Genomic DNA, 22,522 nt, shown 5'->3' on the forward strand with positions numbered 1-22,522 from the left:
GTCCCACATTTCGACTTGGGCAGCAGTCCAGAATGCCCCCCCCCCCTTCCTCCCTCGCCCGTCCCCCCTCCCTCTCCGCTGCCCTCTTGCCCCTCCCCGTCTGCCTTCCTCCCACCAAGTCAGATCAGTTCACTTAAGTAAAAGATGTCTGCGGCGGGTACGGGTGCAGGCGGTTGCGGACCCGGGCCAGGTGCTGGCTCTGGGGCCTCGAACCCCAGGAAGTTTAGTGAAAAGATAGCCCTGCACACCCAGCGGCAAGCCGAGGAGACGGCCGCCTTTCAGGAGGTCATGATGGACATCACCTCCACACGGGTAAGAGGAGCAGGGAGGTGTGGGGAGACTCCGAGTATACACAGGCCTTTCTGGGTAGATGCCCGCAGAGGTACGGACGGGCTTAAAAGTAAGGAGAGCTGCGCCTCGCCAACTTGCCAGTTAATGCGACTTGTACTGGTGAGAGGAGGCTGGTTAGCAGATAGGCGCTCGGTGGAGGATGCTTACTGAAACGACTTAGTGGCTAGTTTGGGTTTAGTTGGTACTGTACAGGCGGCGCGCTTGAGTCGCTGTTACACAAGTTTGAATTCGTTTTTAAAAGAGATTCCTGAGGTAAACACCGTAGTTAAACCGTGTCAGTGACGGCAAAGTGACACATCCGGAATGTCACGACGCCACTTCGCTGACTAGCGGGACTAAGCCGGCTCGGTAATTAACTTTAGTCCCGGCGAGCTGCAGCCCTCTACGCTGCCGTCCGTCTGCTAGCGCACTCGCCTCTTTTCGTCGAGTCGCCTTTTAAAGTCGAGCAGGCGATGCGTAACCCGGTAGATTACTGCTGGCCGCTCGGCGTCTCGCCTCCTTTGGGCGGTTAGCGTCGCTAAATGTGCCGACAGTCGCGGCCCGTCGGCTTGAACGTCGCCGACGGAAACTTCTGACGGACGCCTTGTAAAGTCGGCTAGCGCGTTAGCCGCGTTAGCTTGGCGGAGGTGGCAGCGCGCTCGCGCCGTTTATAACCCGTTGAATAGACTGGCCGTCTAAGGTGTGCGGTTGAGTTAAGCGTATTTTCTCGGTGTATTTGCCTTCTTGGCGTGCTCGTATTTACGTTTGATGCTGCGGGCAATCGAAGGGTAGCGCCCTCCAGTCGCCGTACCCAACGCTCACGGTGGCCGAACTGCCGAAAAAGTGACACATCTGATGAGAGTGACAACTTGCAGCCGTTCGTCGCTTAACTCAGTGGAAGCTCTGCGGTTTTGGAAAGAGATGCACTGGCCACAGTGTAGTGGCGACGGGCCGCCCATGAGCACTCGGCTACAGTGATTGCTTTTGCAAGCAGAACTGCTGGCTTCATTAGACTATTAAAAAAATGTGCATGGAAATGATGCCGTAGTTTGAAGACTGCATTTGCATCAATCGCAGTAAATCGCAGCGGCCGGAGCAGGACCGTAGTTCTCAATCACTCTTCCCCAATGCATGCTTGCATTCACCGTATTACTTGTAGGCTCTATTTTCTGCACGTCCGTTTGGCTGCCAGTCCTACTGCTCCTTTCATTGTGGGTTATGGGTCTTTTAAGTGGGTTGCGGTGGGTAGAATAAATATAAGGTTCACTGGGTATGGGCAGTGTGTCGTTGTATGAAGCCTGTCTTAAAATTCAAGAAAGAGTAGAGGAAATGACTTTTGTATTGGCTGACGGATGTCAGAACTATTGGGATGAATGCGTCGCAGATGCGGTATTTATCAAATGTTAAGGTTGTATCTCTGGCTTGGAGTATGTCCGGTGGAAACTAGGAACCGATATCTGAAATTTCATCAGTAAGGAAAAGCATAATGTTTTACGTATAGTAAAAATAATTGTGTTCCGGATTTGTGAAGCTGGAATTTAAGTAGGTAATTACGTGCCTATTGCCTGTGAAGTCACTTGTTGAAAGGCTGTGTTTGGAAAAACCCCGAACGGTGATTTATTTTTTTTTGTTATATTTTCAAAATTCCCCGCATGGTATAACAACAAGCTCATTATCGAGTTTTTTTCTACACGTTATACTTTACCTGATACCCCAGCAATTAAGCATCTGTGGATGATGATGATGCATGTCATTTGTTAGGCAAAATTTTTTCGTAGCCAAAGGTAATTCACCTGTATCCATTTGCTTTTCAAGGTAGAGCGTTTCGATAAACAATTGTTCCATTAAGAAAGGAGAACTCCTTGCTTATCTCAGTTACTTTTGTATCATCAGTCAGGCCTAAGTTGTATGTATATTTAGAACTCAGTAGTGTCTCTGCTTTGCATAGAATGCTTGCATGCATTTCATAGAAAAATCTGTTGTATATAATTTACAGTAGGCTTCTGTGTCTAAATGTAATCGTTTTTCCCTAGGGGGTTGATTTTATTTATTTTGTGCATATGCAGCCTAATAGTTGTGATTTTAGAGTGACATATAATTTGCATACAGTCCAGAAGTATTTCAGTAATGTCATGTCAACAGATATTTTTTTTATCCGACTTGCTTAATTTAAATTTCAGCATTTTTTCTCTTCCCAAACTTTTACATTTCATGCAATTTTTGTCCAAATACCACTGAGCTGTCAAGTTTTTACTAATCCTTGTTATCACATATTGTGGATTGGCCCAAGATAATCTGTCATAATGTATTTCCACAGTGTTCATCACTCATTATTTATTGTTTATCTACCCCTACTAAATTTTCATTTATGAAACAATGCAGGATATATCAAATCTGTACTTGCTTATTTACTCAATGCAGATAAACCAAGATTATTGTTAGTCCTCAATTCACAGTAAATTCAGTTTATTCAGATTTCAGTTACTCTGTTTTGTTTGATCTGAGCAAGCTGTACTTCAAATTAAAGGGCTCGACTGGAACAAACTCCAGCACTCACAGTGGGCGCCAAAGAGTGAGATTGAGAAGTCTGACATCTAACGGGAATTGGATTAAGACTTTATCTAGCTTCTGTCCTGCTAAATGACATGGGGGGAGACCAGCTGTGAAGTGATTTGGTGTTTGTTTTCCTGCCAGATTCAAGCCCAGAAAGTGCGCTTGGCACGGACACAGGGTCCGTATTATGGGGGTTCACTGCCAAATGTCAACCAGATTGGGAGAAATCCTCCTGATTTCCAGGTAAGGCTGAAGCACCCGCTCTGTGATGTATGTGGATATTTACTTTTCTAGTTAAGTCTTTGACACTGTCCATGTCACAAGAATGAATATAAAATATACATGTTATTAAATATGTAAATACATTGCAGTATTTAAATTGTAACGGATGATTGTTATATATTGATTTTCTTTACCTAATGTTTCGCTAATGTGTATCAAGACTTGCATCCCCTAGTGCGCAGTTGTTTCCCATTCTGCGCTGTTTACCTTCGTTATTTGACTCTGACCCTTTTGACCTTGCCGAGAGCATCTGTGTGAGTTTATGGTCCCGGCACTGCAGGTTCCTGCCTAGGGGGTACTATAAGGATGTGTACGGCTACTGTAAGAATGCAGATCTGCTCTTATCCTGCTTTTGCAATGGCTTGTATTATTTAGGTGTACGAAAGTACTTTTCAAGCCATACAAATGTGTGTAAACAATATCTTGGCAAGAAGGTTTGAAATTAAAGTGATTATTTTCCATTCGTGCAAGTATAGGTATGAGTGCATGGACATTCTTTAGTCTTCGCATATCCCATCTTGCTCTGATTTGAGAGATACACTTATACAAGCGTAAACAAAGCTTGGGATCAAAGTGCGAGGTGTGCAATTTATCTGGAGTCCTTGGAGCATTTGTCTGGGTTAAGAGCCTTCAAGCCCCATGAGGTGATGCGACTATACTGCCGACCATGGGATTTTAATGCTGTCAGTCGTAATTGTATCACTACTAAAAGATCGCAATGGGTTCTGTCTCCTAAGACCGAGGGTACATTACACCTTCCTAGATTCTACTGTCTCTCCATTATCCAGCCAAGGATGACCCTATTGAGGGATGTCATTTTGACCTCCGTTTAGGTGCTGAGTTTAGAGAAACGATACGTTTTTCAATAGGACAGAAAAAGCCACTGGAATGGGTTAAAAATCAGGAAGTGAGTCTCCCTGCGTGCACCAGTGAAAGTGTCGACTTCAATCCTAATGAGTTACTGGGTGGCAGGTATCTGTAAGCAGTGCTCCCCACAAATGGGCAAGTATGCTAAGAAAGGATTAATATTATTCCAGGCTGTGTGTACGCGGTTGTGTAGACTAACAGAAACTGGCATTTTAGTAACATTTCATTGTCTTTGTTTCCATTTTCGATTGACTTTATGCGAATTCTGCATCTTTAGCAGTTTCTTTTTTTCTTATGGTTTAAGGCAGTAGTCTAGCAGTTTTTTTTTACCTACAGTATATAAATTCTACATGCCCAAATTGTTTAGATAAGAGAATTGGTTTGTACTTGAGTGAATAATCAACAAAATACTTTTGGCAGCAAGCCTTTATTTAGCAACCGTGGATACATTGTGCCCAGTGGTAGGTCTATGTGGCGCTTTGTCCTTAAACACAGTCCTGTGGCCTATAAATGAAATTCTCCACGTCTTCATCAGCAGCCTCCTTGAAATCCCTAATAAACAAAGATTTTATCCATCGGACCTTGTTGGCCTGGGTTTAATGGCATAAGTTAGTCTGCTTCTTAAATTACAGTAAAGTAGTTTTAAGTTTTTTGTTTGCTATTGGGCCAAGTATTGAACTTGTATAGGTTCGACTTATAAAGGGAAACAAAGTGATATACTGTATATATATTTGTAGTATTATAAAGTGCATACATTTTGAGTTATTTTTCAGTCATAACTCCAAAAAGTTTTCAGGTAGACTTTCGTTGTACTTTTAGATTTAAGATGGAAGTATGTATTTAAATACTAAATGTATACTTTTATGTACATTGCATCTCTTTTTTTTTTTTTTTTTTTAAATGTAACCACATATGGTATCTTGCCATTTTGACACAGGTATGTCATTTGTCTAAGGCGTTTCTCTGATTTTTGTTATGTCTCAGGGTTCGTTCCATTCCAACCTGGACTCCATTCGCTCCACGCGACATCACGGCCTGGTGGAGCGTGTACAGAGGGACAGGAGGTTCATCTCCCCGGTCCGCCCCTACAGGAGACAAGTATCCTCGCTATCGTGACGTTGCATGACGCGCCCCCTGCTGTCAGTCACTGTGAAGTGTTTCCTATTCTCCCTAAAAGGCTGAAACCAAACATGTGTCCAACCCTAAACTGCCAAAGTTGCATATAGGTCAGGTAGATTTGGCGCGTGCTTCTGTATGCAGGGATTTAATTCACCGTTCACTTTGTATTATTTTACCAGCTCACTGAACCTTGAGGGCGATTCGTTTAGGTCCCAGCATTGGATTTTTTGCTCTAGATTCACATTGTCGCTGTCTAGTGCTTTGTTAGAAATTGTCATTGTGTAACTATTCAGGGAAAACCGAGCCGGAAATGTGAATACTTCTGATTTGCCGACTTCTAGTTATAGTATAAATCTTTGCCACATTAGGAAATTTGCAACTTTATAAGCGCAGATATTGCTGTGTTTGTGTTTATGCTTTATGTAATGCTTAAACTCTGCAAATGTTAAATGTAACTAAAGGTGAAGATTGCTTGGGGCTGGATTCATGTTATGCTTTGTAGTCGAGTTTAGATGGAATTTCTGGGAGTGAGGCTGCTGTGTTCAGCGTGTGTTGTGAACTCTGCCTTAACTAGTGCCTCAGACTGACAGCTCCCAGTACAACTCGCCATATTTATCTCCGCCCCCAGACCCCAGCTGGAGAAGGTAATGGCCACCAGGCACATGTGCAGCCCCACGCAGGCCTGCATTCGGCTCGACAGCCCGCCTCTAACTGCAGCTTATGTGCCTCTCTGAGCTTTGCCTTTTAATGACTCATAATCATTAGATTAATACAAGGCAGATGTTTTTATTTTATCCCTCTTTTTATTATTTATTTTATATAGCTGATTCCTTTTAGGTTTTTTAAAATTATTATTATTTTCTTTCTGTTGCATTGCATCTTCACTGATCTTCGCTGAAATTACCTTTTGGAATAAAGGACCTTCAAGCAGCTACTTTTTGATGATTATTTTATTAGTTAGCACTTACCCAAAGAGCAAACGTCACACTTTTTTTTTTTTTAAACTCCCTTTTGTGGTTCTTGTTTTCTGTTTTTGATGACGAGTTTAATACTTAGTCATTAGGATTGCTATTAAAATATTTAAATCCAAATGTCTGACTACGGTCTGCAAAATGACTTTGGATTAAGAGCCTCCGTTTTTTGAAAGTAAGGCAGACCATTGAGCTGGTGTATTACTACAGATCTGCATTCTGGCATCTCACTGACATTCTGGTTCTCTTGTACTAATCCTACCTGCGGCACTTAGCAAGATTACCATACTTTTTGCTGATGTTAACTGGTGGCTGTTGCCCAGAACTTCATACAGAAAGAGAAGTTGGGCTTCACTGCATCATTCAATGCAGAAACAAATGGCGGAAACCTTGATTTTGGATTTTGGTCCTGGCATTCCTCTTTCCCCAGCTTGGCACATTAACAACAATAATATGAGGCAAAGCTAAGAAGACTATCAGCTTTGGGTTGTGCTTTTGGGCACTTCCTCTCTATCCTTTTCTTCTGCTATCTATTTCTGCTCCCAGTCTTTTTTTTTTTTTGGCTCCCATCAGATCTTTCAATTTGGAATTAATGGTAATTTTTCTGTCAATAATGAAGGAACTGGTCAAGCAACTTCACCCTGGACAAAAGCCAGTTGTTCCAACTCCCAACCACAGCCCTTAACAGGTGAATTTAAGCATCCTTTATCCTTTGCAAAGGCTTTCTTACGGTCCCCTCCGTCTTCCTGCATTTTGGATACACCCAGCAAATGACACAGAAGATTCTAAAGGACCTCGGTCATGCTTATGTCGTAAGCCTTGGGTGATTAGTGAGAGTGCTTGATGTTTGGCTGTTTCTGGAGACAGAAGATGTACATCGTAATCCAAGCGTGTAGCTCTGCTGCTAAGGAAGAACTGCTTTGACATGTTCGCTCTGAAAATGTTTTTTATATGAAGGACATTTGCTCCTTTTTGTTTCATTTCGATGATCATGCTGTTCTCCTCTTCATTAACTTTTCCACCTCCTCTCCCCATATCTGCTGTTCTCCACAGAACAAACTCAGACTCTGCTTTGCACACCAGTGTCATGAATCCCAGCACAGGGGAGAATTTGAGTTCTGGACACGGCTTGACTGCCCCGAACAGGCGCAGCGGTACGTTTAACGAATATTAATTAATTAATATATATATAAAAAATACGTGTGTGTGTGTGTGTATGTTGTGATGGACTGGCATCCCATCCAGCATGCTTCCCTGCCTTGTGGGCTGTGCTGGCTGGCATTGGCTGCCAGTCCCCCATGACCTTATCCTGGATAAGTGATTGGATCATGGAGGAATTGCTTCATTAAGCTCTGAGCTGTTATTTGTTAAGAACTGGTTGAATAAATCTCATTTAGGATCTTAGTTGGCTTGTCTGCCAGGCGGCCTCTTCAGACAAAATCCTTTTAGTGTTTCCTTTAGTCCTCTTGATCTCCAGTGGAAACGGACAGCCACTCTGAAGTATGTGTATTCTCACTGTCCTTTAGCATCGAGTTGGACAATCTGAACCTTTTTTCAAGGTTCTTTGGTCTTCTGATGGGGGTCGTGTCCCCCTTTTTGTTTCCCTGTTCTAGGCTTGACTGAAAGTGAGGGACGAAAGAGTGAGTGCTCTTTTTTTTTCCGCACCACAACAGTCGTGAACTTGGCAATAACTGTCATTATGAGCGCCGTAAATGCTCAGATAAACACCGCCCTGCACTGTCGACTGGAGCTCATTAACTTTTAAGTGCTCTCTCTTGGTTTGCAGTGGCGCAGGGCTGGAAATCGTTTTGCTTTTTCACCAGTTTGATCCTGTCCTCCTCCTAGTGTTCCCCTTTCCTGTGCCGCCCATTGAGGAGAACATGGTAGATGAAGGGAAGCTGTTGAAGCCTTGGGACACCAAGAAGGTACCATTCTGTTCTTTTGAAGCCATGATGGTGCAGTAATTGTAAATTACATTGCGTGTTGTGTTTTAGTAGCTCCATAAATTCGATAATATTGCTTCAATGCTTCATTGCCTATTTTATATAGGTTGTTGGGGCATTTGAGCCCATATCTAAAAGGTCACGGCTTCAAGTCCTGTGGCTGTCAGTAATCATATCAGTGCCAGGCCCTTAAACCTGGTTATCACTGCTGTCCGTTCCTCACTTGTACAGCGCTTTGGATTAAAGGACATGCTAAGTAAATGAATGTAATGTGAAGCACTTCTGGCGGGGAGCCTTTTCTGGGTTTGCGTTTTGATCTCTGCTTCTGTCCGCAGTTACATTTGCTTTCCTCAAGACCCAAATCCTGTGAAGTTCCTGGTATCAAGTAAGTCAACATGCGAATTCTGAAATGAGAAGTAATTCTTTATTGTGGCAGGTTTAGGATGAACAAAATCATTTGACACTGATTCTGGGTTCTGTTTTGAGGTATTTACTAGATGTACCTAATTTGGATTTGCACATGGCATAAAAATAATAACTATGAGTGAATTATATTCATATCTAACCTTTTAAGGACTGCTCATAACCTGATTCCGTTTTATTTTCGTATTCTATCATTATCAGTGTACACTGGTGCCCTTGTCTCTATATTTGTTCTCATGCTCACTCACTGCCCATCACGGTTCACTGCCTCTGCCTTCTGTGCCTCTCCTGATTCTCTGTCTCCCCCTGCGTTTTCCCAGTGTTTTTCCTTCCCCGGATCAGCAGTCCTGCGCCTCCCACATTCCCTCCGGCCTGAACACGGGAGGCTCCTTGCCAGACCTGACCAGCCTGCACTTCCCTTCACCCCTGCCCACCCCCCTGGACCCGGATGAGCCTTGCTATACGTCACTGAGTGGGGGCAGCAGCACCGGCAATCTGGCCAACACCCTCACTCAGCTGGGGATCACGACAGGCAACGCCTTCCACTTGCAAGGTACACCGTTTCTCGGGTTCTCCTTATTGCCAGGACCAGTAGTTGAAATCTTAAAATCCGGGAGAAGAAAATAACTGCTTGTAGGACTGTTACAATTATTACATAAGCCTGATCATGATTATTTGAACTGATAATGTTTCACATAATCGTTAGAATCCCCTCCATTCATCAGTATAAAAATAGCTGGATGATACAGAACCGTCATGTTTCTATCACTATTTCCACATCATTCTCTACCGTGTAATGTTTGGCTGGCGCTCGTTTAATGACGTCATCTCATTGCGTTTCTGGACCGATGGATACCACCTGCTCTTCTTTTTGTTTTTGTACCTCGCACGTCTTTGCACGCGCAGTATTACAATTCACGGCAGATTTTACGATGGTGCTTGATCTGTATCACTTCGTTTCACAACATTTTCATGACCCAGCCTGATCCCGTTAGCGTTTCTTTTCACTACTTCAGGTTCATTTTTCAGGCTGCTTGTGAACGGTCCCCGCCAGCCTAGACCGATCTCCACTGGCGTAGAATATCAGCCAGATTCTTTGTGTCGTATATGTCCCTGACCGCTGATGCAAAAGCTGGAAATCGACGACCGGAGTGAACACTTAAAATGAGGAGCAGAGAAAAACAGAAAGAAAAGATTTTAGATTTTTAAGTCAACGGAATCATTAACACTAGGGGTCTGTAATCATGTTTCACAAAGCTAGATTACCCGATCACTTGTAAGATACCCCAGCTGTATTTTATCCTCATTCTCTTATTTATCGCAGACTACCTTAATTCCATTAAGTTATCTGGCTTGGTTTGCTATAAATGTAGGCAATATGATTTGCAGTAAAATGGCAGTATGCGCAGTGCAGACGTGCAAGGTAAAATCGGCCAGATGGTATAGATTGGGAAAAGTCAACACCAACTACTTATATTGAGGCGTTTAAGTTATTTGTTAATGTTATATCAGGCCTCTAATTTTTGTTTACAAAGCTTAAAAGGCAAATGCGTTTTTTATTTATATGTTCCATAAAGTATATATGTAATATTAAACTGATTTTTTTATTGATTTTTTTTTTTTTAGAAGGATTGGTAGTAGGTTTATGAGAGATAATGTTATTGATGTTGAATATTGAAAGAAGGGAGGTCACTATATCTGCAATTTTAGAGCCCTCCCCCTCCCCTTCAGTATGGTCAGTGTCTTGACCTAACAAACAAGATTTGCTGGTTGGCTAGGGAACCTGTTGGATTTAAGGACTTTCTTTGTTCATTTGTATTTAGCCCAGACAACCTTAAATCTGACAATCTTGCTATCCAGGTTTGTGATATAGACCCCTGATCTGACCCTTCTACAGAGACTGGTGTACATGAGATGTAGCCCTAGGAAAGTGCCCATTTCACAGGGCTATGGAGTGTCGGGCAGCACAACACAAATGGGCAACTACTGGCCTATTCCTGCTTTTGAAAATAGAGGGCATTCTATGTCAATTACTCCAGTGTCTTTGCAAGTATTTTAAATACTTTGGGCGTATTTGTTTGCTGTGTAGTAGGCGAAATAGAGAGCAACATGTGTGAATCCTCAGTATGGATGAGGCATTAGGTAAACGGTAGCTGGATGACACACTGTATTCTGCGAAATTCCAGTGTGTGCAAATCGAGGAATCTACGCTGTCACACAAAGCCACTGGAGTTGAAAACGGATAAAAGAACATTACACACTCAGAAATTTTTGTCAAGATGCCAGAGAAAGTTCTGTTTCCGTACAAATTAAGTAGAAAACAATGCCCAGTTATATAAGTTGACTTGTTTTTTCCCCTTTGAAAGTTTTTAAGAGTTTTTAACTGGGTGAAGTTATGTCATTGGTAAACATCCGGTTTTGGCAGTATGTCCAAGTGCATGCATACTGCTCTCCTGCATGTGTACAAGTATGCACTACATTAACAGTCAAGTAGTAGGCTTTTAACCAAATTCAGTACCTACTGTGTAAGGATGCAATTTCGGATGCTTAGGCTGTTGAAGATACTGAGAGAATTCAGAAGTATTGTGTTGTGTCCCTGAGTGTTTACACCTTACTGCTGGACCCTTTTAGCTGCCACGCTTCTATTTGGTGATCTTCCCCAAATATGTGGCGTAGATCTTGAAACCCGTGGACTGAAGTAAATGAAGGCAATAGGGATGAATTAAATTGAAAATGAATTAAGCAGTTTGGCCTTTGGTTGGTTGTATTGCAGTGGGAAGTGTATTCACTGAACGTGAGCACTGCACTCATTTAAAGCGCAGCCCATAATTAGTGTTTGTGTAAATACTCTTATTTTACCTCTGCCCCTCTTATAATAATTATTATAATTATGTTCTGTAGGGATAAATGTACAGTTTCAGACTGGAAATAAAAATCCTTTCCAGTGGCCTGCAGTGTTTGTGGCACTCCCACGTTGACTTGCGCGGTAAGTGGCTCTGTGATGTTGTGGGGGGTCCCGGGAACTGCCAGTGAGCTCTGTGTGTTTTTGTCTCTCCTCTGCTCAGGTCTCTCAGCATCCATGCAGGGGCCCCTGAACACCCAGTCCCTCCAGTCGTCGCTTAGCAACCCTAACATCCAATCGTCTCTGAGCAGCCACTCCTTCCCCGCGTGTCTGAGTCCTGCCTCCCTGCATTCGTCGCTTAGCAACCCATCGTTGCAGTCGTCCCTCAGCTCGCCGCCGTCGCTGCCGCCCTCCCTCAATAACTCGTCCCTCGGCGGCAAATCCCTGCAGCCGTCGGCCGGTAACCTGGGTTACGGCGGGGGCGGTGTGGGCGTGCCCAGCTCCTGCGCTTCCTCCTACCCCCCGCTTCTGGCTGGCCAAGGGCAGCCGCGGCTCTGCACGTCGCCGCGGAGGCGGGCACAGCTCAGCCCGCTCATCCTGCCTGGCAGCGCGGATGCCCGCCGGCACCATTCGAAGCAGTTTTCGCCCACCGTATCTCCCACGCTGTCCTCCATAACACAGGTAAAACCGGGGGGTGAATGCCAGGAAGCGCTCCTGGCCAGTGCCATCATACTGATATCCCAGTCAGAATCCGGTTTATGGCCAAGTATGTTCACACTAGGGATGCAAAAAAGGATTTTATACATGTTTAATCGCGCGATCAGACGATCCGCCAGTCAGCCAAAACGCGTAGTTTAAAAAGAGAAAATGCTTGATTTAAAAACACATTAAGATAGTCAGTCGTAATTAAAAATTAACATAGTGTTGAGAATCTCTGGTTAAAATGGCAAAATGGCTTTACGGTTGTATTGGCACGCCATGTCAGCCTGCTTAGTGACTTTGCAAAATTAAAGTAATTCCACATTTTTGATGTTTTGTCCTACATCGGCCCTACACAGTCGAGCCTGCTGTATCTGTCATATTTAGCTCGCTGATTGCTTTACATACCACCAACATTACTGTTTGGTAGGTGGTGTTATACCTGATTTATGCCGCAAACTGCAAAAATGCAACCGATCTTGCAAAATTTGTTGTCGACTATTTTTATTACGTTTCATCAAAGTTAACTGTTAGTTGTTGTTGCCCTAATTTACACATGCAGGGAATTTGTCTCTCGTCAGTGGCTCTCATACATTCGATAGATGCATACATAGTTATGACAATGTTCAAATAATGCAACATGCACAATGTATGTGAATGTACAAAATGTATGTGAATGTACAAAACAATACATTAATGTGCTAATGGGGGGGGGGGGTTACAGTGCAGCTGAGGGGTGGTATCTCATGTATTCTGACTGGTTTTCAGAGTCTGCGAGGCACCACATCTAGGCCGTTGTTACACTTGTAGTTTGGCTCCGGGGCTAAAATGTCCTTCTGCTGCTTGGTTTATTTCCTCCGCCTGTTCTCCTTTGCTGGTCCTTTCGGGAATAGAGACCAAACCGCATGGCAGTGTTTGTCAGGACACGCACTCCCTTTTCTTGTCCTCCGGCGGCGGTCTGCGTTCTCCCCGTTTCGGGTGATGTCACCGACACTCCTGATTGTCACCGCAGGGTGTCCCGCTCGACACCAGCAAGCTTCCCATGGACCAGCGGCTGCCGCCCTACTCCTACAGCCCGGCCCAGCAAGCCCAAACAGCCCCACCCGCGCCCCATCAATCTCTACCCCAGACCGGTCCGGCAGGGCAGCCGGCGCCACAGCACCAGCAGCTTCAAGCACAAGCCCAGACGCAGCTGCACAGTCAGAACCTGCCAAACCCGCAGAAGACCCACAATGCTCCTGGCGCACAGATGCAACAGCTGCAGAGGCCGGCTGCGCCGATGCAGGCGCAGGCCAAGGGCCAGAATCCCTTGGACATCCAGGGCCAGAACTGTCAACACATGCAGCCGGACCTGCTGGATGCGCAGACGCGGAGCGGCTCGGAGCAGCAGGGGCAGTCGCAGCAGAGCCTTTCTCATCTCCAACAGATGAGTCACCAGCTTGTCAGTGACATGGGCGCATGCAGCGTGAGTGTCCCCATCCTTCTTCTGGTTACTGTCACTCTGAACCGCAGCTGGGGTCAACACTGTAGAGCAGAAAGCAAGGTGCTGCTAGAGATTTTGGGCCCTATGACAGCATATCTCATTGGCCTTCCAACCCAGACCAATCCAATTGTGTTCCAGACTTTTTAGGGCCTTGTCACTCAGAGACCCTTGCAATCGTCCTTTTGTGAGCTTTGAATGAGTCCTTAAGGTTCCTGAAGTTTTGTTTTTTTTACCCTCCTATCTGTAGGATGCCTCCTTATTAAACTCTCTTCTTGATGACCCCTGTTTGGACCTCCACCTTGCAGCCAGACAAGCCCTTTCTCAGCAGGTAGGTCCCAAAGCTCAGCAAGCCGTACTCGATTCACCCGTGCAGTCGGGCCAGAAACGCAGGAGATGAGGCTTTCAAACCTCGTCAGCTGAATCTGTTGCCATGGTAGTCTTCATTTACATTTCTAATTTTGCAGTCTATTTACCGTTTGCTTCTGTGTCACAGTAGCTTTTGTGTTTTCTTTTTGCAGTTCAACATGGAGGCTCAGGTGGAAAGCTTGTCCTTCAACCACAGCTTGGGATCAGGACCCACGGCAAGCAAAACTCATGAGGGGTCCTACCTTGACCAGGTGTCCCTGGACTTCCAGGACTCGGGTGACCAGCAACTTCTCAACAGCCAGAACCAGAGCCAGAGCTACGGCGGTATGGAACGACACAGCGTGCCCAACATCATTCTGACTGGTGCGCTGAGTTTAGGGGTTTTGTTGGGACTGTTGTGGAATCAAAGGCTGCAGCGTTGCATATACTGTGAATTAAAAAATTAGTTGATTTAAAATATGGTGAACGACACTACCTGTTTGTGAAAGCAGTAATAAAAATAAAGTCTCATTTTAACTTGTTTGAATTTTCAGGTGACTCTCCAACTGGCCTTTCTAAAGAGATCACCAGCGCTCTGTCAGGAGTTCCAGGCTTTGAGTTAGACTCCTTTTCCCTGGATGACCCCCTGCGGATAGTCCCTATGTCATTCGAGGGCTTGGGCATCCTGTCGGACGCAGACCTCATGCTCCCCGACCCTTCTGTGGAGGACTCCTTCCGCTCTGACCGCCTCAAGTAGACTGCAGAAAGGAGGCTGGTGGTTTGGTGTTGGAAGGGTGTAAGAAGACCTGGGTGAGCTGGGAGCGTCTCTTGGAGCCGGGCATGATGGGCTTGGGAGAACGGTGTTCTGTTGTCGTCCGAGAAATCTGGCATTTCTATGGAAACGATCGAAACGATCTAATCATGGGACCAACGCTTCCCTGTCCAAGAAATATGGTCACTTGTTCTTATGACGATTAAATATGAACATTTAGGCATTGTGGTAAGACCTGCATGTTAAGAAATGCACTTACAAAAAAAATGTAAGAGACATGAATACAGAGCATGTTATTGTCGCTTTTGTTTATATTGCTAACAATCTGTTTACCTGGCAATCTGCTATTTGACGTGTTTCATTCCAGATTAGTAGATTAAGTCATTCTTTGAATAATACTTTACACGATCTTCAGGGTATTTTTGTTTTGTAGATGAAAGTACACCTGAGGATGAGCCCAGTACTATGTATGTCACTTGCTTATGCCTTGGGGGGGGGGTCCCTCATCCACATTTTTTTCCCCCCTACTTTCATTCCCTCTAACTACAAACAGATGTTGGCCAGTTTTGATAATTAGCAGTTTTACCGAAATATAGAATTAAAACGATCATGAAAAGGGGCGACTTTAAAAGCGTTCGGTATTGATAGGGGTGTGAGGGGAGGGCTTGCTTACCCATGTTTAGGAGGATTAGTGTCTCCATATTTTTACAGACCAAAATATCTATCCCCACTTCTTAACTTCTAAAGGTCAGCATGACACATTCCTCAGGCTTTTATTTGGTTATTGCTGTTCATTTGGGGAAAAAAAATGTTTAATGTTCTGTAATGCACTTCTTGTAATATGTCTTATATAGAATGACAAATTAATAGCACCTTTCCTGTTTGAGCAGTGGCTGGTTACACAGGTTCTTGTACAAGCACAGTTCAAACTTCTGAGCGTTTGCATGTGGTGCGACGCCTATGGGCGCTTTTCAGAATCAACTCCGGCTGTAAAAATAACTGCATCTGACTGCTTGCCTTTTACTGTACAGTCAGGCTGCCTGACCGTCTGTCCCGAAGGACTGGAGTTCTGCTGGATTCACTGCAGTGTGTTTTGTTTTTGCCCACAAATACCCAGGTCACATGTCAGCCGGGTCTCAAGGTGCAGGCTGCTCTGTGGCAGTGCTTCTCGACCCAGTCCTCAGAGACCCCCAGACAGTCCATGTTTTTGCTCCCTCATAGCTCTCAATACACCTGCTATATGTATTTGGTGTTTTTGATTGGCTGGGAGCTGGGAGGAAGCAAAAATGTGGGCTGTCTGGGGGGGTCTCCGAGGAATTAGTTGTGAAACACTACTCTGTGAGAATCCAGTCATTGGATTTTAGTGAAACCACCTTAAAATGCAGTGCCCCTTCCTGGTCAGCAGTGAGTGAAATGGTGCTTAAAAAGCATAGTCTGATACCTGAAATTCACTCATGAAATGACCTAACAAAAGTAATCAATTCTAATATTTTTAAATGCGTGTTGAGGTGGGAACTCGGGTGTGGTCTTGAAATGGTTTAAACAGTGATTACATCCCCCCCCCCCCCCTCACTTGCAGGTGTGTCACCTGGTTAATCTAGATTGTAGGGCATATTTTAAAATGCAAAATAGAGCTAATAAAGTTTTATTTTTTTAAGAGTTAAATACATATATAAAAACTAATGAAAAAAATTGCCTAACACAGGGGATCAGTGTAAAGATATCTGCCAAAGCAACATGCCATAAAGCAAAAGTCTTTTTGTTTTAAAGCTGGGGTTTCGGCCGTTTTTGTGGTGTGCATGCACGTTCATGTGATGTGTGATGCCTTAGCACTTTTTTTTCAAAGAACTTTGTAATCTAGCACTATGCAGCCTGTCTGTGGGGGGTGGGGGGGTTAATGTAAGTGTTAAGGGTGTCCCTTATCATTGGGAATAAGCTCAGCCTCAGAGGGATTTTTTAATGAACAGTCTGTGCCATGGTAAGCAGTGGTGAAAGATGACATTGACACCCCATGGCTGTCACCCTGATGTGCCACTTTACTGTGATTCCTCTCAAACGTTCTCCCCACATCCCCAGACTGTATCAATGTTTTATTTTTTTAGCTTAAAGAAATTGTCTTAACTCCACTTAAGTCTTAACAGTGCCTACCGTGTAGGTAATGTGGTCTTTAAGAATGAACCTGTGTGTTTGATACGTAGTGGCAATGGCATGAATTAGTCCAGTGAGTTTAGTCAGAACACGCAGGCATTAGTTGGTGATGACAATCCAGATTGTCTTAACTTGCATGGTCAATCAGTGCTCTTGGTCCCCTGCAATAGCCAAAGTATCTTTGCTCAATAACTTGGCATGAGTGCTCTGCCCTATAGAAATTGTTACTGATAAAATTGTGTTACTGATAAAATGCATCTGTATGTTTTTACCATACTGCAGCAGCAGCCTGCCTGTTTGTGAGATTTATGTGCACCGAATGAAAATGACTGGAGCAGAGATTGGTGGCCAGGTGCAGTGCAAAACCGTTTGCTGCTGCAGTGGTCAAGCAGCAATAAAGAAAAGGATTTATTCCATTTTTATGAAATGGGAGGAAAGTGTGAAGTATTTATGCTTAAGGGTCTAGCGCTGGAAGCTGGCCAAAGTCTACATAATTTACAAATGTATTTACACCTTTTGTGAGAGGAAAAGCTGTATGTAGGAAAGATCCATCAGTATGCATTTCGCAGGTCCTTCATTTGCTTCAGAAAATATTTCATTACGGACAGACTTGGGCGCCATATTACTACGATACCTTTGGATATTAAGCAAAATTGTTACTGCATGATGTCAACTGTCTACTTGTTTATTACATTCTATACCATTATAAGACTATCAGCTGTTTAACAGCTGCTTTGGTCATTCAGCACTGTAACTTAATTGCAGGGTTACTACTATAGAATTATGGATTCGAAATGCGTAATGGTATGAACTCACAAGTCTAAAGCAAAACAGTTAAAGCCATATTGATTTGTGTAGTGTGAGTTAAGGTGAATCAGGGAGTTTGTACATGTTAAATAGATGCAATAGTAACGTATGACGGTTATGCTTTAAGTTCCCTAGAGAAAATTCAAACAAGAATGGATTTGACTTTTCTGCAATTTTTGACACGTTACCCTGTACTGCAATAACGTTGCATTCAATTTTGTTCTCTTGCCAGTAGGGGTAGCTGTTGAGCAAAAAAAAATAATGTGATTAATGGGGACAGTGTAAAATAACGGCCATATATAAATACAAATTTGTTCTTTTTTTTCTTATCAGTGCTATTGATTGCAGTTGTTTTAATATGTATTAATGTGTATTTTTAATTTTTGCTTTGTGGTGGTGGTTAAAATACAAAAAACCCTAAAATATTTGCTTCAGTGAAATGCTATTTACATTTTTATGGCTATCACCAGGGACACAATGTTGTAAATAATATTATACTTTAGGTGCTTCTTAAACCTAACAAAACATTTTTTAAAGACTGTATATTCACAATTTTACAAGAAAATAAAAAGGGAGATTTAAAAAAAATGCTTGTGTGTTTTTAATGATCAACTTCCCACTTTCAGTTGCTGGGACACACTTTGAAGTATGGAAACATTAAACCTTCCTGAGACAGCTGTAAATGGGGCGCAACAGCTGCAAACACTGCTCGGACTTTTCGGTGTCATAAATAAAAACGAGGCGCCATTTTTAAGCAACATTTATCCTCTTAAACCCCAGGATGTGACTTGGACAGTTACTTATTTGATATTCCAGCTTGCTGATTATACGAAGGTTATTTAATTTGACTGTATTTGCCCCAGTGCAGTTTGGTCGGGCTGGTGGGTGGGGACATTTCTATCGTACATCCACGCCGGCAGTCGTCAGTGTTTGCTTTGCACGGGCACCAACAGATCCCCCACCCGCGACCGCTTACGTAGCCGTAATGGTGCATATGACGAGCAGCGCGTGTCGCCTCTCTCTCCGCGGTCAGCTGTAGACGGAGGCCCGTAAACTCCTCCCCATTAAAGACCGATGCACGATTCCGTCCCCTGCATCTCAGCCGTTTCTGGAGAGGCGAGAAGGGCAGGAAAAAAGATCTCGATGTCGCTCGGAGCATCTCACGCTTGGACGTAAAATGCTTCAGCATGACCTGAACTGTTAGAGATGACGATTACAGAGCTGCATATAAGCTGCCAGCAAGGATTACGCGGTAAGGATGCGATGTTTTAATGCGGCGGTGAGTCATTTACAAGTAGCTAGGGCCGCTTTATCTCGCACTTTTATTATTGTGGCGTGTGTGCGTTAGTATGGGGCTGTCCTGATGCCGCACGATCCCCGGACGATGCAGTTCAAATGTCGGGATGCGGTTGTTTTTATATACCTCGTTTGGGTTGAATGTACACCCTACCGATTTAGAAGTAAAATAAAACGAATGCAGCTTTCATGCCTGTGATTTGGGCTTTTCCAAGAGGATGGACCGTTTTCGTCCTGCTATAGCTAAATACACTGCATGTGGGGATATTAGAAATGCGTTTGTCCATTCAGTGCCTTTTAAAGGGGTCGCCGTCTGGCTCGCTGTCATGGTTGACTGTGTGACGCCTCGCCTATTTTTGATTTCAGAATAAAAAAAAAAATGAAATAAAGAAACTCTGGTTACACCGACGCCGCGCGCCGCTGCGTGTCTTGGTGTTTTTTGGCAGAAACACATGAATACTCTTGTCTGATTTCCACACGACACACACGTGTCTAGAGCTAAAAGAATCATAGATCCGTACTGTTCGGCGCATATAACGTGCAGAACATATTACTTTAGTATGTTTTTTAATTATTAATACAGCATGTAGAGCTGGAAATGCGGTGCCTGGAGTGGAAAAAGGGCCGAATTAAATAAAAATTTCATGTCACGGACTGTGTATGCATAATCAAGTAATATCCAGAACAATCGTAGCTTTCAGTTCATAAGAATCATCACAATAAACGTGAATTACGGTTTGCCTATGCTGCAAATGATATACACTTCTGCTGTGTATGTTACCTCCACATGAACTGACATGTAGACCCGGATTAGGCAAATAAAAATATTAAACAAATTTCAGTTTGTAGGGGCGATATAGCTATTTAATCTTCGTCTACGTATTTGTTACTCTGTGCCTGATGTAGGCCAAAAACAAATGCTACACAGTTGATGCATTTGATGTGTCGATGCTTTAATTGTTTTTTTCTTACTACAAGGTAGCTTTGTAACAGAAACCGTAACTTCCTGCGCAAAAACCCCACACGCTTCGTACGCCTTAGTGTCTTATAAACGTACAAGTTCTCACAAGTTTTAGTTATGCGGGCGTGACTGAAAGCTGTGCCGGTTACCGCACCAGAGTAGTGCGTGGAAATGCATTTAATGTGAGAGGCCGAGTGGTATTTTATCCGAGTCTTTGTGTCTGTGCTTTTTATGTATGTCATTCTGTTTGGATTAATTTGTAAAACGACGAGTTATGCCTTATATTTGAAAGGCGATATGCAGGGTAAAGTTCCCCAAACTTTTTCACAGAGGTTGATGTTGCGCCCCCTGCTAGTGTGTTTGACATAAGCGCGTGAAATGTGACGTATTATAATAATAATAATAATAATAATGAACACTTTATTAATCCCCGTGGGGAAATTGTTTTTACGCCTCCCTCAACTTGCTCTTTGTAGAGCATGCTGTCCGCGAAGGGCAGCCACCCGTAGCGGCGCCCAGGGAGCTGGGGGTTGAGGGTCTTGCTCAAGGACCCGCAGACGTGCTGAGGCTGGGCTTGAACCGGCGACCTTATAATAGTGACACGCTGCCCCTATAATAGTGCATATCGCACTATTACTGTGTAATGTGAAGATCATGGTGAGAAACGGTACACAGACTTTTTAGCGTTTCCTACAGCACTTCTCGCGAGAAAAAAGTAAGAACACTTGCTGCCGTTATTACAAGTCAGATTATGTGCATTTTATGAAGCTATTGTAATTGTTGTGTTTTTCCATTATAGACATTTGAAAACAACAGCAGAATCCCCGTAGGTATAAACGTGGTTTGAGGGCTGTCTCTCTCTGCAGAGCTGCTTTGCTGAGTTATGTACTGTGGGACAAGTTATAAAGACTGCCTTCTTTATCCATCACCTTGAACTTCTGAGGCACTAAAGGGGATATGGGTGGAATCCCATGTAATCTCACAGCCTCCCTGGGGGGCACAAAGTGGGATTTGTGTTTCTTTATGGGCAGAGGGTGCCACGCTACAAATCCGGCATGTTTAAATGAATGGGATTTTTACCTTGCAAGTTTAAATCCAGTCTCTCTTTGTAGATGTTCTAGAAGTTTGATGGGGCATTATCAGTCTGTTAAATGACTCAAGACAGAAACAAATAGGCAGTTGTTGTATTCTGTTGTCAGTACTAGTTAGTGATGATGTACTGCTGGTTTACATCACTGGAACTGAAACCAGTAACCAGGTGCATTCCAGGTTTCATTTTTCTCTTATTCCTTAATTATTTAATCCGATCAATGAGCTTTTATTTAGGGCAGTTTAGTTCTGGAGTACATTTTTATGGCAGCTGTCTATAGAATCGAGGCACTGAGTTTCTGAACCTGCTTGTTCGTCATCACTGAGGAGGCCAGATCTGTGGAGTCTTGCTGTGAGCGAAGCTGACATGCTGTTCCACGCCGATAGACTTTCTTCCCTCTTACCTGCGATCGTCATCATCCCAGCCACGGGACATGTCTGTGGCTCCTTATGTTCAGTGTGAAATGAGGCCACATCCGTGCAGAATTCATTGTGGGGTCGTGTGCCAGAAGCATGACGCGACATTTATGGCGACAATGATGTGCTGCTGATGTTGAAATGTTGGTTAAACTTCTGAAATATTTGGTCCCGTTTTTGTCACTTTCTAACAGTTTTTCCTGGTCAGGGTTGGTGCCCTGGAGCCCAACCCAGGCAGCGTAGGTGACAAGGACGAGTTGCATCTGCTGTGGGATCCCAGTCCATCTTTTACAAACAGTACTGTACAGGAGCCTTATGCAGTCAAAGATTTGTTTAAACCTATTTATCCGGGCAGCAAGTGTGTATTTGTTCAGCAAAAAATGTTGTATTATTAGAACATATACAAATAAACAGTAGTAATACAAAAAATATAACAATTTCTTTTATTGTCCTAGATGCTCTTATCTTGTTGGCTTGCCGATTATAACTTTGGCTGCCAAACCTATCATTACATTTATTTGTTAAATTTCACCAATAGCAATTAATTCATTGATCACTGATTCAGTTAATTCACTTCATGAGGTATCGATTAGGCCAAACAAGCTGTACAAGTGGGTGAGTTCAACAGATAGATGGATTTATTGAATGGTAGCTGCAAGTACTGGGGTGACTCGAGGACAAGTTTCGAAATGACCAACCCGAAACACTTCAGACATCGTTTTGTACCAAAGTAAGCGTGATTTAAACGTGCTTTCGCTTGCCTGCCTGAGACTGAGTACTGTAAATGAACACACTACGGCAGATTTTGGGAGGAAAACAGAGGAAACTGGCCAGCATGGGGAGTTTTCCACACACAGAGTGAAGGGGGTCTTTGAACCGCAAATCCTGCAGGTGTGAGGTCACTGTCCCACCCCCAGGCATATTTAGTCAAATTAGTCTGCTGCTGCTGATTCAGAGCAAATGAGTCAGTGCTACTGCAGGATTCTGTTTGAAGCATAATGCTTCTTTAGTAAATGTGCAGCCCATGAGCATTTTGCAGAAGGTTATTCACAGTGCTGGCCCACTTAAAAATGTGTGCTATGATAGTTTCCCAACAAGCTGCAGATTTCCACATTAGTGTCATGTTAATAAAAATCATATTGGCCAGAATACTTAGGTAGTCAACATTATGTATA

At 43.6% G+C, this 22,522-nt stretch overlaps 2 protein-coding genes across 12 annotated transcripts in view; both read left to right on the top strand.

Annotated features, from left to right (window-relative positions):
* The first annotated feature begins 104 nt into the window (after positions 1–104).
* On the top strand, positions 105–18,172 carry LOC111838365 (CREB-regulated transcription coactivator 2). 6 transcript variants are annotated; one of them, XM_023801245.2, is made up of 15 exons: positions 105–312; positions 3,025–3,126; positions 5,017–5,130; positions 5,734–5,795; positions 6,742–6,810; positions 7,176–7,276; positions 7,736–7,762; positions 7,968–8,047; positions 8,401–8,450; positions 8,809–9,041; positions 11,554–12,011; positions 13,042–13,494; positions 13,760–13,840; positions 14,031–14,241; positions 14,412–18,172. In XM_023801245.2, the coding sequence occupies exons 1-15, from the start codon at positions 145–147 to the stop codon at positions 14,612–14,614; spliced, it is 2,412 nt and encodes an 803-aa protein (XP_023657013.1). In that variant the 5' UTR covers positions 105–144; the 3' UTR covers positions 14,615–18,172. The 6 variants fall into 6 exon arrangements, with proteins under 6 accessions (XP_023657013.1, XP_023657015.1, XP_023657017.1 ...); XM_023801247.2 differs by having other exon boundaries at positions 14,031–14,202; XM_023801249.2 differs by lacking the exon at positions 8,401–8,450 and having other exon boundaries at positions 8,831–9,041.
* Positions 18,173–18,519: 347 nt separating this feature from the next.
* Positions 18,520–22,522, top strand: part of dennd4b (DENN/MADD domain containing 4B) — a 37,976-nt gene continuing 33,973 nt past the window's right edge. For 3 of the 6 annotated variants that reach the window (XM_023801307.2, XM_023801312.2, XM_023801311.2), the window contains exon 1: positions 18,520–18,863. In XM_023801307.2, coding sequence (XP_023657075.1) covers positions 18,856–18,863 — 8 coding nt within the window. In that variant the 5' untranslated portion in view covers positions 18,520–18,855. The remainder of the gene's footprint in view (positions 18,864–22,522) is intronic. The other 3 variants (XR_011992895.1, XM_023801306.2, XM_023801308.2) reach the window with 2 other exon arrangements.

Source organism: Paramormyrops kingsleyae, chromosome 9 (assembly GCF_048594095.1).
Source record: "Paramormyrops kingsleyae isolate MSU_618 chromosome 9, PKINGS_0.4, whole genome shotgun sequence".
NCBI lineage: Eukaryota > Metazoa > Chordata > Actinopteri > Osteoglossiformes > Mormyridae > Paramormyrops > Paramormyrops kingsleyae.